General features: G+C 39.0%; 1 protein-coding gene across 1 annotated transcript in view; it reads right to left on the reverse strand.

Moving 5' to 3' along the window:
* Window positions 1-3,159: 3,159 nt before the first annotated feature.
* KDM7A (lysine demethylase 7A) overlaps window positions 3,160-18,212 on the reverse strand; it is an 88,747-nt gene continuing 73,694 nt past the window's right edge. Inside the window, exons 12-20 of the mRNA XM_015135046.3 lie at window positions 15,284-15,493; window positions 13,561-13,685; window positions 12,555-12,709; window positions 10,889-10,986; window positions 10,252-10,400; window positions 9,913-10,121; window positions 7,420-7,502; window positions 4,734-5,007; window positions 3,160-4,132 (exon numbers count right to left, since the gene is read on the reverse strand). Coding sequence (XP_014990532.1) covers window positions 4,038-4,132; window positions 4,734-5,007; window positions 7,420-7,502; window positions 9,913-10,121; window positions 10,252-10,400; window positions 10,889-10,986; window positions 12,555-12,709; window positions 13,561-13,685; window positions 15,284-15,493 — 1,398 coding nt within the window. The 3' untranslated portion in view covers window positions 3,160-4,037. The remainder of the gene's footprint in view (window positions 4,133-4,733; window positions 5,008-7,419; window positions 7,503-9,912; window positions 10,122-10,251; window positions 10,401-10,888; window positions 10,987-12,554; window positions 12,710-13,560; window positions 13,686-15,283; window positions 15,494-18,212) is intronic.

Below are 18,212 nucleotides of genomic sequence, written 5' to 3' on the forward strand. Positions count from 1 at the left end.
CTGATTTTAATCCAGCACCTTGTTAGAGATTCCTCGGATTTTTAAAGTAGCATGCCTCTAGGCATATATTTGATATAAAATAAACACCATGAATAGTATTAGTTTTCATTTAAAAATATATATAAAGGTGCATTCGTTAATTACCAGTTTTAACTTAATGATAAGTTCTCTGTATGTATGAAGTGTTAATAGAATGTTTTTCTTAGTTGATTATCATAATAAACACTTTAATCCAAATTTACAAATGAGGAAACTAAGAGTCAGAAAGAGTAAGTGACTTATTCAAGGTTACAACACAGCTGATAACTAAGTGGCAGAACTTGGACAAAAGCCCAGGTCTTCTGCTTCCTTGCATGCTATACCAAGTCCCTGTATGACCATATTAATTACCAAGTTGAAGCATTTCTTAAATGTGAAATTACTTTCACTTCTACAGTGGCATATCTCAGTTGAAACTAAAAAAGTTAGGAATTTTTTTTTTTTTTTTTTTTTTTTTTTTTTGAGACAGAGTCTCGCTCCGTTGCCCAGGCTGGAGTGCAATGGCACGATCTCGGCTCACTGCAACCTCTGCCTCCCAGGTTCAAGTGATTCTCCTGCCTCAGCCTCCCGAGTAGCTGGGATTACAGGCACCTGCCACCATGCCCAGCTAATTTTTGTATTTTTAGTAGACATGGGGTTTCACTATATTGGCCAGGCTGGTCTTGAACTCCTGACCTTGTGATCCGCCTGCCTCGGCCTCCCAAAGTGTTGGGATTACAGACATGAGCCACGGCGCCCAGCCCTCAGGATGTTTTTTAATGAACAGGGGTCCTCTTTTGCTCACTTTTGCTTAGAAGTGAAAATAATACTGCTAATTTCCTGGAGAAGATACCTTCAAGGGCAGAGACCACAACTGCAACTTTATCTTCCCCCACAGTACTAGGTAGTGCTGGGCACACAGTAGATGTTTGATAAATACCTGTTGATCCCATATGAATAAATACAGTAGACTATATTGAAAAGGCAATAATTAGGATTATTTAAAAAATAGAAAAGTATTCAAGCTAAGTAATTAGTGATAAAGATGGGCTTGTTTCCTCTGAGTTTATGAGTTCAGTCAGAATCTTTAATTCTGTATGCTTAAAAATGAACTGATACTTACGAAGTTCAACGTATTTCTAGGATACTGAACTACTACAAACTGCCAACTTTATATTGTTTACATCATTCATCAATATTGAAAAGCATAATATTATGTGACATTGTGAATTATAATCCAGTGGATCCCAGCTGAACAGTCACTTATTTGAAACAATACAGGAAAATTATCATCTATTACTATTATTAAAGTTGCATATGTTAAATCATGATTTTCAATTTTACATATTTGTATTTGCTTACGACTAGCTAAATGCTATCAATGCTGTCTTCCTAAGTTGCTGTGTCTGTATGGTATAAATGAGGTTCTCTATTACTGTTAATAAAGCCCAGGTACTGGCAGCAGTTACCACAAAGTTCAGTCATTTCCATGAGATAAAGGGATGCATCACGGCCAGTAATGTTATAAGAGGTTTGACTAGGAGTCACCAGATCAATGGCTGAATTTTCACCAATTCAGAAAAAGATACATGGATTCTATTCAAGTGCTTCTATTACCTTGCTGAAAGTTTTCTAACCTAGCCACACTTAAGGGGCTAAAACTACTAAAAATGAATCCACAGTACCTTCACTTTAGAATTCCACATACAGGCTACTCAAAATTAGTACTTCTCAGCCTAAGGACACAGTGGATACTGGCCACAATTTTAATTCATAAAAATAAATTAAATTTCATTTTAATTCATAAAAATAAATTTTCATTTTAATTTTTGTGGCTAAATAAACTGAAAATATTCAGAGTTGTGAAAAACATAAAGGAAAAAAGAAAACCCAGATCATAATATAACAGGAAAAGGAAATTATAGCTCTTATACCTCTTATTTCTTAACCTCAAATAAAAACATGACTATTGTAACACCAACTCAGGATCTACAGAAAACCAACACATCACAAGAATACACTGTGTGGGAAGGTAGGAGAATCAGTCAAACCCAGATATTTGACATCCTGAGATAAGATGACTCTACCCATCTTTCCACTGGTTTTGGCATAGTGTAGACAGGGTTTACACGGGTTGTTAATAGACACTGAGGATTTCCATAAAAATTATTTTTCCTGATACCCAGATAAGATTCAGACTTTGGTCCAGTCACTCTGAACCAGAAAGGCTACTTCATAAACTATTTCATATTTATCCCATGACATTTTGGAATGGGGACACTAAGAAGTATTTCTCTTTGAAAATACACATTTGAATGCAACCATGAAAGATGATGGTACAGACTTTTTTCTTCTTAGCAATTCAAGTGATACTTAATAGAGAAGGGTAAGTCCTGCTATCTTGCTGAGTAAAAAAAGACAATCCACAATACGGCCATACTTCTTCTCCATAAAAATAAATTTTATCTATTTGTCTATATTTTCTTTGTAGGAATTTGTAAAATGCTCTATTGTCAGACTTGGGAACATTTCTGCCTCATCCCCAGAAATCACTTATTTTTATGCCATTGAGGGAAAAAAGGGAAAATAGAAGCTACTAAAAGCAACTGAAAACTGGCATTTAGTAAAAATCATACATAAAGGAAATAAGTGATTACCTTAAAGTTTAACCAGATACTTAACCTCAATATGCACTGGTCAGGTTAGGATAGATAGAAGAAACTGCCAAAAGCACCTATTTTACTCCAAATCCATATCTTAAGTAATTCTTTGAAAATTAAGAAATAAAAAAAGTAAATACACACAAAAGAGCTATTCCAACATGCTTGCTTCTATACAACTTAATGTAGTATTAATCCTATTATATTACGGCTTATTATGCAGATTTGAATATCCTAAGTCAAATAACATTTTCCAACAAATCAGGTATGGAGAATAAAAGCATCATAAGATATAACCTCCGCAGCAGGTGTCAGTCCTGTTGTCCAACACCAGCAGTACGGAGAAGGCCTGTTGTAGTTACAAATGTATTTGGAAAAACTATAAACATGACAATTTAACCAAACTTATAATACTTTTCCCACAAGTAGGAAAAAGATATTAAAGCTGTTCTCTTTGGGACCCAGATATCATCAGCAGAAATGAAAATGCAAAAGCCTATTTTTTTTAATATTGAGAAGAAAATCACAATGTCAAACGAAATGAGAAATGAGGGATCTTTTATGGAGTTCTTACACATTGGCTAAGAAAGTATTTCCCTGCAAAGAGAAGAGTCTCACTGGGTCATCACAAAATGATAGGGAGTGCAGAGGGAAGGTGGGATATAAGGTAATCAACCTGGATAACAGTATGCACCTTGGATGTTAGCAAAAGCGAAGCTAATAGCTTATAAAAAACACATGAAATATATAAAATAAAATGATTTTCATATACATCTTAATTTAAAATAATTAATGCATCAAATCCCTGTTTAAGACTTTAACCTGAATATCAAATTTAAGAGTCCAGACTAGTTACTGTTACCGTGGCTCTTCCCCACATGTAACACACACACTATCAAAAATAATTTAAAAACCTTCACATTCTTACATCTAAATTAGTGAGATATTTCTCCAGAAATCTTCCAAATAAATAGCTTTAAAAAAAGAATTTAAAAGCTGTTAACTTTAAAAAAAAATCTGTTAAATAAATTATTGATAATTATTTACCCTACCACTGAAAATACATCAAGACACTACCAACAACAAAATAAAATTCAAGCCCTGACAAGAGACCCTTTCCAGTTCGAGGTCTCTTTTTAAGGTTCTACCCTCCTTCCTCCTCTCCCCCACCAGGTCCAAAATGGTTATTGCTGAGTGGGTGTGGCACAGTGAAAATGCAGCATCGGGTTCATTCTGTTCTTCGGGCAGTGTTCTTACTATACACACAAACTGCTCCAGGCAAGGGGACAGCGGAAGCTCCAGGCTCCTGCACCCCTAGACTGGTCTCCAAAGGGAAGAATGGCTGCAACGGCAGCTCTGTCACACAAAGAAACGTGCATGGCCATTTCTGTTCAACTTAAGGATCTTCCCGAGACGTTGTTTGGCTGTTGCCATTCCTTTTTTTGGACGTTTACCTATAAAACACCAAAAGAAGTGTAAATAACAATGAAAAGCACACTTAAGAGAGCCCCTGGAAGACTACAGGGGGAGCTTTCTTTATGGGAAGCCAGCCCTCAGGTGTTCTGCATGGACAAAGTCGTACTTCTAGACTTCCGCTGTTTAAAACCCTTCCACCTCAGCACACTAGGCCCTCACAAGACTCCCAAGGCCTTCCCACCGTCTGGTCTACCTGCTCTTCAGCCTGGGTTCTTCCCTATCCTGCATTACACTATGCTTAGGCAACAAAACAGACTACCACTTCACAAATACCCCATATCCTGTTTCTCCCCTTTGTGCCCTGCCTCAGGCTCAATCCTCTGCCTTCAAAGCTGTCTATTTTGTCACTTTCCCCAATTCAGCCTGGCTAATCCCTGAGCATCTGATTTTAGGATGTCTTTTGCTCCTCAGAGCTGATTTGGGGATCCTTTTTCTTTGTTCCTGTAGTAGCTTGTGTATACTGGCATCACGATGCATGAGATGTTGAACAACTTGAGTGTAGAGACTACACCTCAACTGCCACGATGACCATCACATACAGTCAGAAATATACTTCCTCTATACGTGTGTGAAAGTTACCTTTTGTTGCTTGGTTGCTGATAGGTGGTGGATTTGATGCCGGTCTCTTGGTGGGGTGAAGGGGCACGGAGAAGGAAGTTTCACTAACTGGCCTTTCTGGGCTTAGACTGCCATTACTTAGCTGGCATGTTCCCGAAGTCAGGTTTGAATTCTGCATATACTTTCCATTCTGAAGGCTTGAGCCGCTGCTGTCCACATAATTCCTACTTTGTACCCTCTGACTAATTTCTGATGAACCTTCCTTTTTGATGCATTTCTGGCTTCTACTTAGATCCTGAAGGAGGAGGAAGGAAATGAGGCTGAATTTTTAGGGTTTAAATGAGGTATTTAAGCTCTTTATGCATTGGCAAAGTCAAGTAAGAGAAGAAACAAACTACTGAATTCTGATTTTCTTAACATCTATTAGCCACAGATGACCACTCCCGCATCATGTCATCTCAGTAGCTCTGAAGGACTCGGGTCTTGAAGTTGCATCGTAAGTTAAGGCGGCAAGAGAGAGAGTGAGAGAAAACAATGTAAACAGGCAACACGCCCTACTTGCTACTCCGCTCAGTGAGCACATGCCACACAGGGACCCTGAGCTGGGGGAATGGATCTCCCACTTCCTTGACACGTCACAGCTCCCTTGGACCTCTCATGTGCCATGTTCTTTTTTAGAATCTATCTTTTGTCAGGTTCATCTCCACTGTATTTTTTTGCTAGGAAATCCTTAGATCCAGAGTCCCAAGCTTGGTGTTTTCCTTTTACTACAACCACTCTTTCAGTCTCTTAAGACTATTGAGTAAACTTTCAGGGGGCAAAAAAACGCTACTGATTGGTGAGTCTTGAAATTAACTGAGAGTGTCATAATCAGCATTAAAAAGAGAAAGGAACAGACTAGATGTGAACAGAGTACACTACAGTGTGAATGTTTCATGAAACCAGTTTTCATTATGCTAATCATCCGTCCTCTATGTTTTCATTTATTTTCAAAAACAATTATAAAAAGAACAGCCAGATTTAAATAATAGCTTACATTATGTAATGAATCCTATAGTGTTAATAAGTGATAAACTTTATGACCAGCTACAGTGAGGCACTATAAAATTATATACTGAAAAGTATAATGAGATTTCTTATGACCTTTGACTCTGGAATGTATACGTCTAGTCAAAGAACGTATACTCACAAAGCCTTCCTTTAAAAAAAAATAACAAAACTTGCCTCTTCTTCTTATAAAAGTAATTGCTGGCCGGGCGCGGTGGCTCAAGCCTGTAATCCCAGCACTTTGGGAGGCCGAGACGGGCGGATCACGAGGTCAGGAGATCGAGACCATCCTGGCTAACACAGTGAAACCCCGTCTCTACTAAAAAATACAAAAAACTAGCCGGGTGAGGTGGCGGGCGCCTGTAGTCCCAGCTACTCGGGAGGCTGAGGCAGGAGAATGGCGTAGACCCAGGAGGCGGAGCTTGCAGTGAGCTGAGATCCGGCCACTGCACTCCAGCCTGGGCAACAGAGCAAGACTCCGTCTCCAAAAAAAAAAAAAAGTAATTGCTTAAATATTTAAAAAATATAGATAAGCCAAATTTAAAAAAATTAATAAAAACCACCCATAATCACCCATAATTCCACTACTCAGAGATTCATGATGTTCCATATTTAGGGGTAGAGTCTTTTCTGTCTATATACACAGATATCTCCTCCTGCAGGGATTGTAGTCCATTCCTCCAGTCAACCCAGGGCTCTGGAAGATGGCAAAACCCAGGAGGCCCTTTTCACTTCTGCTGAGGTCTTTCAGTGCTATGTGAAAGCTTTATTCACAAGAGATTTCCCCTTCACTTCTTAAACAGTCGACTCAAGTTCCCCTGTCTCCTCTTCCCTCCTTCTCTTCTCACCCACAAATGTTTCTTCACTTAAAGGAGAACTAGAGGCAATATTTCTGCCTTTGCTGATATACTTTCTTTCTTACGTGTGCTTAGGGTAGAGGGGTTTGGGGCCCCACAGTGCCACATGAGAACTTTCTTTCTTTGGTTGCCGTTTTCCAGCGTTTGCAGCAAAAGGTTGTATCACTTTCCTTGTTCGGTGCTGCTGGTAAAGTTTTAGTTTTTTCAAAACTGCTACTTTGGGCTCATTTTGTTTGGCATAAGCATTAATATTCTGGGATCCTAAAACATCCAGGTTTTTCTCTTATAGCAACGGTTCTTCATCTGGAATCAATGAATGGTCTGGGGCAAGAGGGGGTGGTAGTAGCACAAATGGTGAGTAATGTAAGCAAAAGTTGTGTTTATCATGGATGTTTTTGACAGAAAGATAATCTGTAACTTTCATCAAATGCTCAAAGAAATTTGGTATCCAAAACTGTTCAAGAAACAGATCAGAGATTAAAAAGATATGATATTCTTCTTTTCCTTGAATATTTCAATCTAACCGATATAACCTACAGGGCAAAGTTGGCAGCCAGTGGTTTAACTGCTTCCTTGAATAAATTATTTTTTTCCAGATGGCATTCTATCCATGAGCCTTATGTTAGTCATCATTTCGGCATCTCTCAAAATGGACAATTGTTCAAATGTGCATTTAACTGTAATTTTTTGGCTGCCTAGATCTAGCAGTTGATAACTGGTTGTTACAGTTTTAAAAAAGAAAGCAAAAACTACGTTAATGACCATTTAAAATCTCCTTTTAACGTTTCAAACTTTGAATATACCTGAGGATTAAATCTGGAAGTATCAAACTGTTTAATCCAGGAGGAAGTCCTCAAGTCTGGATCTTCAGTCTTGACATGGTATCCTAAAGAGAAGTTTTAGTTTAATTAACTTTGCACAAACTTGATATGAAATGACAAAATTAGCCTAATGCTTAAAAATGAAAGCAGGCTGGGTGCGGTGGCTCATGCCTGTAATCCCAACACTCTGGGAGGCCGAGGCAGGTGAATCACTTGAGGTCAGGAGTTCAAGACCAGCCTGGCCAACATGGTGAAATCCCATCTCTATTAAAAATACAAAATTTAGTTGGGTGTGGTGGCAGACGACTGTAATCTCAGCTACTTGGGAGGCTGAGGCACAAGAATCACTTGAACTCAGGAGGTAGAGGTTGCAGTGAGCTGAAATCATGCCACTGCATTCCAGCCTAGGCAACAGAGTGAGATTCCATCTTGGGGGTGAAAAAAAAAAGCAAATTTATGTTGACATTTTATTTAAAAACACATTAACTCTTTAGATACTTATTTGCATACCTTTACCTTCACTATATGTCTTTCCCTCTCAAAAACAAAAAGTCACCAGCTCATAACCTATTATGCTAATTCTTTTGATTCTCTCAAAGACTGTCTTCATTTATTCATTCATTCGCTAGACAAGTGAAGCAGTGAGATGGAGAAGGAACAAATAAATCTATAATTGTTTGTGATCAATTAGTTATAAACACCACCACACTCAGACCAGCCTCAAAGACCGTCTTTATATGATGGGTTTTGGGCTACATGCTGGAAGATCTACAATCAATTTTTTTTTTTTTTTTTTTTTGAGACAGAGTTTCGCTCTTATTGCCCAGGCTGGAGCGCAATGGCGTGATCTCGGCTCACTGCAACCTCCACCTCCCAGGTTCAAGCAGTTCTCCTGCCTCAGCCTCCCAAGTAAGCTAGGATTACAGGCATGTGCCACCACACCCAGCTAATTCTTGTATGTTTAGTAGAGATGGGGTTTCTCCTTGTTGGTCAGGCTGGTCTTGAACTTCCAACCTCAGGTGATCCGCCCGTCTCAGCCTCCCAAAGTGCTGGGATTACAGGCATGAACTACTGCGCCCAGCGATATAGAATCAAATTCTATGGCCACCTATTGTATATGTAAAACCAATGCAATAATTCTCTCTAAAAATGGTACATTTTTCCACATAGAATAAAGGCAGGTATTTGCCTGAATTTTGCAGTATTTCCATGAAAGTGTTCAAAGGACTAAAGGAAGACAAAATGGTGCAGTAGAAAAACAGGCAAACCCAGATTTGAAATTGAGTTATTCCATTACCAACGCAACTTTAGGCAACTTTCTCTCCAAACTTCAATTTCCTCTTATACAATAAGCAAAGACTTTGAGATCAGATGGTCCTGGCTTCAAATTCCAATACCACTGAATAATAGCTATGCGAAGTACGGACAAGTTAAGTTAAATTAGTTTTACTAAGTCTTATTTCCTTTACCAGTAAAATGGGAGTAATTTTACCTACAAGTATTGTTTTAAGAATTAAGTGAAATAACCAGGCATGGTGGCTCACACCTGTAATCTCAGCACTTTGGAAAGCAGAGGCAGGAGGATCACCTGAGCTCAGGAGTTGGAGACCAGTCTGGGCAACATAGTTGAGACCCTGTCTCTACAAAATATCAAAAAATTAGCCAGGTGTGGTGACATATATCTGTAGTTCCAGCTACTTGGGAGGCTGAGACAGGAAGACTGCTTGAGCCCTGGAGGTTGAGGTTACAGTGAGCCATATTTGTGCCACTGCATTCCAGCCTGGGCAACAGAGTGAGACAGTCTCAAAATAAATAAATAAATAAATAAATAAATAAATAAAAATTATTTCAGTGAAATGGATGTCAGGCTCCTCGGGTAGGATCAAACACAATTATTATATAAGCATTCAATTTTAATATAGTACTATTTTCTCCCCAGTTGTCCTCAGGCTTTTTGGGATACAAACATTTTCTTTAAAGGCACAAAGAAGAAAACACTATGTGGCATGCCTAACACTGCCACTGAGTCCATTCTCTTTTCCTAATACTTTCTTTTCAAGTAGGAGAAAGAATAGCCTCAATCAGAAAGAAACAGTTCAAAACTTGTTTTTCCTCTCATAAAAGGAAAAAGGGCTGATTGTTCAAGCTTAGTTGACCATTTAAGGCACCAAAACACTCCTTCCACTCTGATCAACCTGTCTGTAAAAGGGAAATAATACTAACTAGCTTGCAGTAACAATGGAAGAATGATGCTAGTGAACGCAATTGTCAATCCCAAGTAATTTACATTTTGAGGTCTTCTGCTTCCATCTTACATGATATGTCAGCATTGTGCTTTTTTTTTTGGTCAACCTTCTTAACACATTTCCAACTAAAGATGCTTATTCATAATCTCTAACCTAAATGAGGATTATTGAGCCATTAAGTTGGGCACCATATGTTACTTTTTAGAGACGGATATTTTATGTTTCTTACCACATTCCACTGGTTTATGATAGCGATACAACTGCCTAACCTCAGGGTTACTGCTATGGCAGCTGCTGGGATCCTGGAGAGAGTTTCTTTCACCACTGCAGTCTGTGCTTTGTATCTGCCTTTGTAAACAAGTGGAATAGTGCAACCCTGCCATAGACAGCATGCCCTGAATAGCTTCTTCCTCTGTGCTCGTCGAGGTAGGACATTCCCTAAAGAGGAGATGACACAAAAACGGAGTCTATTTTTTCTGATGACATTTTTGGTAAAATGTAAAACTAAAAAAAATTTTCATAGTATTTCTTACAATATAATAAGACTTACTACTATCAGCAAGCCTACCTTTTAATTGGAATTTCACTTCTAGATGGCTTCTGGCTCTTTTGAAGGAAGTTCCTCATCACATTAGATTCCTCCTTAAAGTTGGATGTTATTTCTTGTTTCTTTTCATCACCTGAACTTTCAGACTCTTCAGTGGTAAAGTTATTTTTCTGAGATAGTAATTACACGAAACAAAGCTACATAAGAAATTGACCAAGTCTGTATAAATTAGTCCAAAAAGATTTTATACATCTAGGGAAAGTCAGAATCTTAATTATCATGGAATTATTTCTGTATTTCACATGGAAAAAAATGATAATCTCTATTAACTAGCTGAACATACTACCTTAAAAAAATACACAGTATAAGCTTCAAGGTAAAATAAAACATAATCCATGAGAAATATGAAACAAGGATAGTATAAGCAAAGGAGTCTCTCCCTCTACCCTTTCCAAAATCAGACAAAAGCTCTATGTCTCAAATGTGAATGGTCACATGATGGCGTGTGTGTACACTGACCACCACAGAAGACCCTGGGCTACATAAGTCAGAGAGACAAGCTTTGAGAAAAGCTGTCATTTGCCTTCCTTCCAGGAGAAGTTACGTGATGCTCATCTTTCCATCAAATAACGTACAAGCCACGGGGTCTCAGGCGTACCAGTGCAGTGCACTCGGGTCCAGAGTCTTCTGACTCAGAAATATCAGAATATCCGGATGATCTACTCCTGAGTTCTGATTTCACACGTGTAAAAAACCCTGAAAAAGAATGAAAAGATGAGAGAAAAATAGAAAGTCATTTGACTATGATGAACAAGGTGACAAAGTGATATTTAAAGTCCACCCAGCTTGTGATGTCTCTCAATCTCTTGCTCTACCTTCCTTTTTCACTTTTATTTTCTTTATTCTTTCTCCCCTTAAGGTCTTTCTCCATAATTGGCCAAGATACAGACTGAAGTATATTCTCAAATATTAAGTGTGGTATTTCCATAATTATATATTCCTTATTTGGATACATTGACTGTTTTATATTTCTTTCCAGAAGAAAAATGTTGAAACTAAAATTAGCTACTAGATGCGTTTCACACTTCTCCTTTTGCATTAGTTGTATCATTAGAAAACAAAAAGATAACTTTCCCAAACATAAAAAGCATTCATGGCAGGGCGCGGTGGCTCAAGCCTGTAATCCCAGCACTTTGGGAGGCCGAGACGGGCGGATCACAAGGTCAGGAGATCGAGACCATCCTGGCTAACATGGTGAAACCCCGTCTCTACCAAAAAAATACAAAAAACTAGCTGGGCGAGGTGGCGGGTGTCTGTAGTCCCAGCTACTCGGGAGGCTGAGGCAGGAGAATGGCGTAAACCCGGGAGGCGGAGCTTGCAGTGAGCTGAGATCCGGCCACTGCACTCCAGCCTGGGCGACAGCGTGAGACTCCATCTCAAAAAAAAAAAAAAAAAAAAAAAAAAAAAAAAAAAAAGCATTCACGTAGATAGTGAATTCAACATGCTTATAAACTGGGCTTTCTCTTTCATGAGGCACTGACATAGAGCAATGGTTCGATGGATTCCTATTGATTAGCACCTGGCATGTGTGCAAAGGCAGAGTCACCAACTACAGCAGTGCCAATTTTACTCAAATTAGCAGGAACTGGGGTGTTCAACATGGATTAAATGTTAGTTATCTGAAACATTTATTTGTCAAGTACCAAAATATTCATTCGAACTACTTTTTAAAATAGAAAGGAATACAGAGATCCTGAAATATGTTGAGAAATTAAGGCTTAACTCAAAGAAGAAAGACCTTAAGGAGAAGGAGTGTTACTATTTTGCCATACTGATGATAACCAATTAATAACCCAGTAAAGACCTTCTTGTCAACAAGTAATCAATTAAAACCACAATACATGGATTACTAACAGCTTCAGATTAGCTAATCATATATACTTCCTAATTCTGAAAACCATATACATGGTACCTGAAGTTATATGTAAAATTAAATTAAACTTGAAACTTTTATTTTGGGGAGTAGAGGCCTATAATATGCATGAGCTTTCAAGCGACTCTTTAAAAACTGACTAGAGGAGTGCATCCCTAATCCACATACATCCCCCTCACTGAGAACACCATGCCTGGCCACTACACCTCACTGGGCATTCATGTTCAGCACTTCTCTGATGGGTGAACTACTCAGACATACTTCAGATTTTTCAAGACAGTTTTAGGGACACAAAACTTTTCTGCTATTATAAACTTAAGAACTTCAAAATTAGCAAGTTACTTTACATATTATATTAGTAATGAAAAGATCTTTAACCATTAAAACATACTGTTCAGTGGTTTTTGAGATTCTTCATTTTCTACTCCCTCTATTCTTGAACGCTCTTCTATCTTCATTTTTGCCTTTTTTGTCCTTCTTTTATCCTCTTCATTTTCACTATCTGCTGTATAAAGACTCTGATCTGCAAAGGGCTGTCTTTCATCTCTGTATCAAGAAGGAAATATAATCAAGTTAGAATATAGTGCAAGACTCTAGCCAAACAGTATTTATTCCCCCTCCCTTAATTTACAAAGAGTAGAGAATGGAAACATTGTCCCCATATTTCAATCAACTGTGCAATAGTATGTACTAGGGATCTGAGGTTTGTTTTTTGTTTGTTTTTTGAGACAGGGTCTTGCTCTGTTGCCCTGGCTGCAGTGTAGTGGTGCAATCATAGTTCACTGTAACTTTGAACTCCTGGGCTCGAGCGATCCTCTCACCTCAGTTTCTCAAGCAGCCAGGACTACAGGCATGGCCACCACACCCAGCTAATTTAGTTTTAGTTTTTTGTAGAGATGGAGTCTCGCTAAGTTGCCCAGGCTAGTTTCAAACTCCTAGTCGCAGAGATCTTCCCACCTCAGACTCCCAAATCAACTTGGAATTACGGGTGTGAGCCACTGAGCTCACTACAGATTAAACAGGGATCCCCAACCCCTGGGCCATAGACTGGTACCAGTCCGTGGCTTGTGAGGAACTGGGCCGCACAGCAGGAGGATAGTTAGTGGGCCAGTGAGCATTACCACCTGAGCTCTGTCTCCTGTCAGATCAGTGGCAGCATTAGATTGTCACAGGAGCGTGAACCATATGTCCAAGGGTTACACACTCCTTATGAGAATCTAATGCCTGATGATCTGAGGTGGAATAGTTTAATCCCAAAACCATTCCCTGGCTGAGAAACAATTGTCTTCCACAAAACCGGTCCCTGGTGCCAAAAGGGTTGAGGATCACTGGGTTAAATGAACAAAGGAAACCCAATGAAAATTAATCTATTTGATACTCTGATTTACTTTACATACTTAATTATTCTTCCATTTGTCAGCAGTAATCGTAGATCATTATCTTTCGCTCTCCATTCAGGTACCGTGGAAGATGGTTGGAGATGTTTGTTGAATTTTCCATTCAGTTTAGAGCTCAAGATGTCCTGAAGATATAAAAGCAGAACTTACTTACCATCCACCTTCAGGTAGCCCTGCTTGACTGAAAGAATACAGTATACCACCACCTCCCCATGGTTCTGCATCTCAAAGATACAGGCAGCCACCTGGGCTTGGGGATATGCAGCAGTATGGCACTCCAGAGTTCCTAAAGCCAAAGCAAGAGTATGGCTCATCTTTCTGGAGGGCCATTAACCATGAAATGCATTCTAGAAAGTAAAACATAAAATATGCATAAAGTGAATTCAAAGAAATGTCATTCTTACAGAAAGCTGAAAAACTGGAGAAGTGCTGCCTCAGAGTATTTTAGCTCTCTTCCCCTTGCTTCTTCCTGCTAAAGTGCTAGCTACTGGGCCTTTCCATTCACCCATCCTTCATCTAATACCGAGTCAGCAACTTACAGGTCACCACGCTGCTACCGCTACGAACAAGGGTCACCATGCGACATAAAGGTAGTAGCTGGTTTTTAATGTAGAAAAAAGACTTCCTTTTCATAGTGATTTTTCCCTTAATAATAAATAGAACCTTTCATAATAAGCTTAATCTTCTCTGATGATTACAGTTTAGAACAACATAATTTTAAAACAATATAATTACATACAATTTAAAATATTTAAGAAAGTTTTTTATATATGGGTTTTTTGTTTTTTTTTTTTTAAAAAGCCAGGATCTAGCTATGTTGGCCTTAAACTCCTGGGCTTAAATGATCCTCCTGACTTAGTCTCCTAAGTAGCTGGGACTACAGGCCCACACCACAGCACCTGGTTCTTCGATCTTACTCATTTAAAATGGTTGCTTATCCCCTACTTGGGATGTAAAAGTATGGATGATGCAGAGCTCACTAGAAAGTCACTACCATGTTCTGCAAAGGTGCTACACTGATCTCATTACTGCCTTCCACTTTCTCCTTTGTCCAGTAGGCCAGCACTTCACAAAGTTTAAGAGTTTCGTCTGACAGTCTCCCAGTCTAACAGTCCTCCAGGCTGACTGCTGGCTCAAGCAGAGGCTTTCAGCATTTGCTCTTCCTCTGCCTGTAATGTGATTCCTCCAACCACCGAGTGACCATTTGACTTCTTCCTATTTGTTATTCAGCTGTCGGTTCAAACCTGAGAGACTCTCTGACCACCTTAGCTAAGGCAGCCAGCTTTACCTCATCCCTCTTTATTCTGTTGTTCTATTGTTTTGGGTTTTTAAAGTAACACTTATCATCTGAAATTGTATTATTTTAGTATATGTCTCTGTCTCCCCATCCTTCCAGCTTGAACTAGGATGGAAGCTTCATGAGGGGCAGGGACTTAAGTTTTGCTCACAATGTTCTCCAGAGCCTAGAAGAGGAAGTGGTACTTGCTAAAGACTCAATAAACGTATCAGCAATCGAATGAGGTCTATTCATTCAAATTCTACACTAAAACCTAGAAAGATTTAGCACCGCTCCCTGTCACAGGCATAACTACTGGTTGATCTCTACAATGCTGCAGCCAAGATTAGATATCAACAACAGTCAGACTATATTCTCTTATTAAGCCTTTAAAGACTTTAAGGAACAGCCAAGTTTCTTTTTGTTGTCATGAAACATAATACTTGCCTCTTCCCATGGACACATCTCTAATCTTTTGAGGACCTCCCTTGTGTGGAGCTCTAGGATGTCTAGGTTAGAAGGAGTTCGGACATTATGATCTCGAAGTTTCCTCATCTTTCTTCGGGAATGGTATGGGGAAGTTGCTTCATTTGAGGATCGTGAAACTGGACACACAGTAGGAATTCCCTGAGATTTAACTGGTTTGCCGTTTTCCTCCTTTAAGAATTAAAATCAGAGTATTTTTATGAGAAGGCTACTACATACATACATGACTAACTAGTCATCCATAAAAATATTTTAGAAAACAAAAACCATTCAGTTTAACCATATAAACACAAAAAAGACTAAACCCTGAGATTCAAAAAGCTTTGCTGAGACCTTTATATCCCTTCTCTCCCCAACATAATATACGTGAACATATTTGATTTTTTTTTTTTTTTTTTTTGAGTCAGGGTCTCGCTCTTGTCACCCAGGCTGCAGTGTGTGAAGTGCAGTGGTGCAATCTTGTCTCACTGCAATCTCTGCCTCCTGGGCTCAAGCAATCCTCCTACCTTAGCCTCCCAAGTAGCTGGGACTACAGGCGCACACCACTGCACCAGGCTAATGTTTTAGAGACAGGGATTTGCCATGTTGCCCAGGCTGGTCTTGAACTCCTGAGCTCAGGGGATCCACCTGCCTCAGCTTCCCAAAGTGCTGGGATTACAGGTGTTAAATTAGCCACTGCAGTGGGCCTTGATTTTCAATATCTTATTAAAGGCTGTGTTGCATTCTACTGTATGGATATAGCTTAATTTTCTGACCTAATACTTACTGGTAGCCATTTAGGCTGCTGTTCTTTCCGACAACGAACATTCTTTTCACGTACATATTTGAATAAATTAATTACTTTTTAAAACAAAATGATACATCTATGTAGTTTTAAAAATCATTCTATAAGCATATCATGAAAAATAGCAGTCTCCTCTTCCCCATCCCTGACTCTCATTCTCCAGAGGCAACCACTTGCAAAATTTTTTACTGTGGTAACATAAACATAAAATCTGCCATTTTAACAATTTTTAAGTGTACAGTTTAGTGGCATTAAGTAGAGTCACAGTGTTGTGCAACCATCACTGCCATCCATCTCCAGAACCTTCTCATCTGCACAAACTGAAACTGTACCCAGTACACAATAATTTCCCATTCTCCCTTCCCACCAACCCCTAGCAACTATGATTCTACTTGCGTTCTCTATGAATTTGACACCTCTAGGAACCTCATATAAGTGGAATTTTATAAGATTTGTCCTTTGGTGACTGGCTTACTTCACTTAGCAAAATATCTTCAAGGTTCATCCACGCTGTAGCATGTGTCAGCATTCCCTTCGTTTTAATTTTTATTATACTTTAAGTTCTAGGGTACATGTGCACGACATGCAGGTTTGTTACATATGTATACACGTGCCATGTTGGTGTGCTGCACCCATTAACTCGTCATTTACATTAGGTATATCTCCTAAAGCTATCCCTCTCCTTTACCCCCACCCCACGACAGGTCCCAGTGTGTGATGTTCTCTACCCTGCGTCCAAGTGTTCCCATTGTTCAATTCCCACCTATGAGTGAGAACATGCGGTATTTGGTTTTCTGTCCTTGCGACAGTTTGCTCAGAATGATGGTTTCCAGCTTCATCCATGTCCCTACAAAGGACATGAACTCATCCTTTTTTATGGCTGCATAGTGTTTCATAGTGTGTATGTGCCACATTTTCTTAATCCAGTCTATCATTGACGGACATTTGGGTGGGTTCCAAGTCTTTGCTATTGTGAATAGTGCCACAATAAACATATGTGTGCATGTGTCTTTATAGCAGCATGATTTATAATCCTTTAGGTATACACCCAGTAATGGGATGGCTGGGTCAAATGGTATTTCTAGTTCTAGATCCTTAAGGAATCACCACACTGTCTTCCACAATGGTTGAACTAGTTTACAGTTCCACCAACAGTGTAAAAGTGTTCCTATTTCTCCACATCCTCTCCAGCACCTGCTGTTTCCTGACTTTTTAATGATCACCAGTCCAACTGGTGTGAGATGGTATCTCATTGTGGTTTTGATTTGCACTTCTCTGATGGCCAGTGATGATGAGCATTTTTTCATGTGTCTGTTTGCTGCATAAATGTCTTCTTTTGAGAAGTGTCTGTTCATATCCTTTGCCCACTTTTTGATGGGGCTGATTTTTTCTCGTCAATTTGTTTAAGTTCTTTGTAGATTCTGGATATTAGCCCTTTGTCAGATGGGTAGATTACAAAATTTTTCTCCCATTTTGTAGGTTGCCTGTTCCCTCTGATGGTAGTTTCTTTTGCTCTGCAGAAGCTCTTTAGTTTAATTAGATTCCATTTGTCAATTCTGGCTTTTGTTGCCATTGCTTATGGTGTTTTAGTCATGAAGTCCTAGCCCATGCCTATGCCTGAATGTAACTGCCTAGGTTTTCTTCTAGGGTTTTTATGGTTTTAGGTCTAACATTTAAGTCTTTAATCCATTTTGAATTAAATTTCACATAAGGTGTAAGGAAGAGATCCAGTTTCAGCTTTCTACATATGAGCCAATTTTCCCGAGCACCATTTATTAAATAGGGAATCATTTCCCCATTTCTTGTTTCTGTCAGGTTTGTCAAAGATCAGATGGTTGTAGATGTGTGGTATTAATTCTGAGGGCTCTGTTCTGTTCCATTAGTCTACATCTCTGTTTTGGTAAAAAAAAAAAAAAAAAAAAAAGTACCATTTTCATGATACTGATTCTTTCTATCCATGAGCATGGAATGTTCTTCCATTTGTTTGTGTTGTCTTTTATTTCGTTGAGCAGTGGTTTGTAGTTCTCCTTGAAGAGGTCCTTCACATTCCTTGTAAGTTGGATTCCTAGGTACTTTATTCTATTTGAAGCAACTGTGAATGGGAGT

This window comes from Macaca mulatta, chromosome 3, assembly GCF_049350105.2.
Source record: "Macaca mulatta isolate MMU2019108-1 chromosome 3, T2T-MMU8v2.0, whole genome shotgun sequence".
NCBI lineage: Eukaryota > Metazoa > Chordata > Mammalia > Primates > Cercopithecidae > Macaca > Macaca mulatta.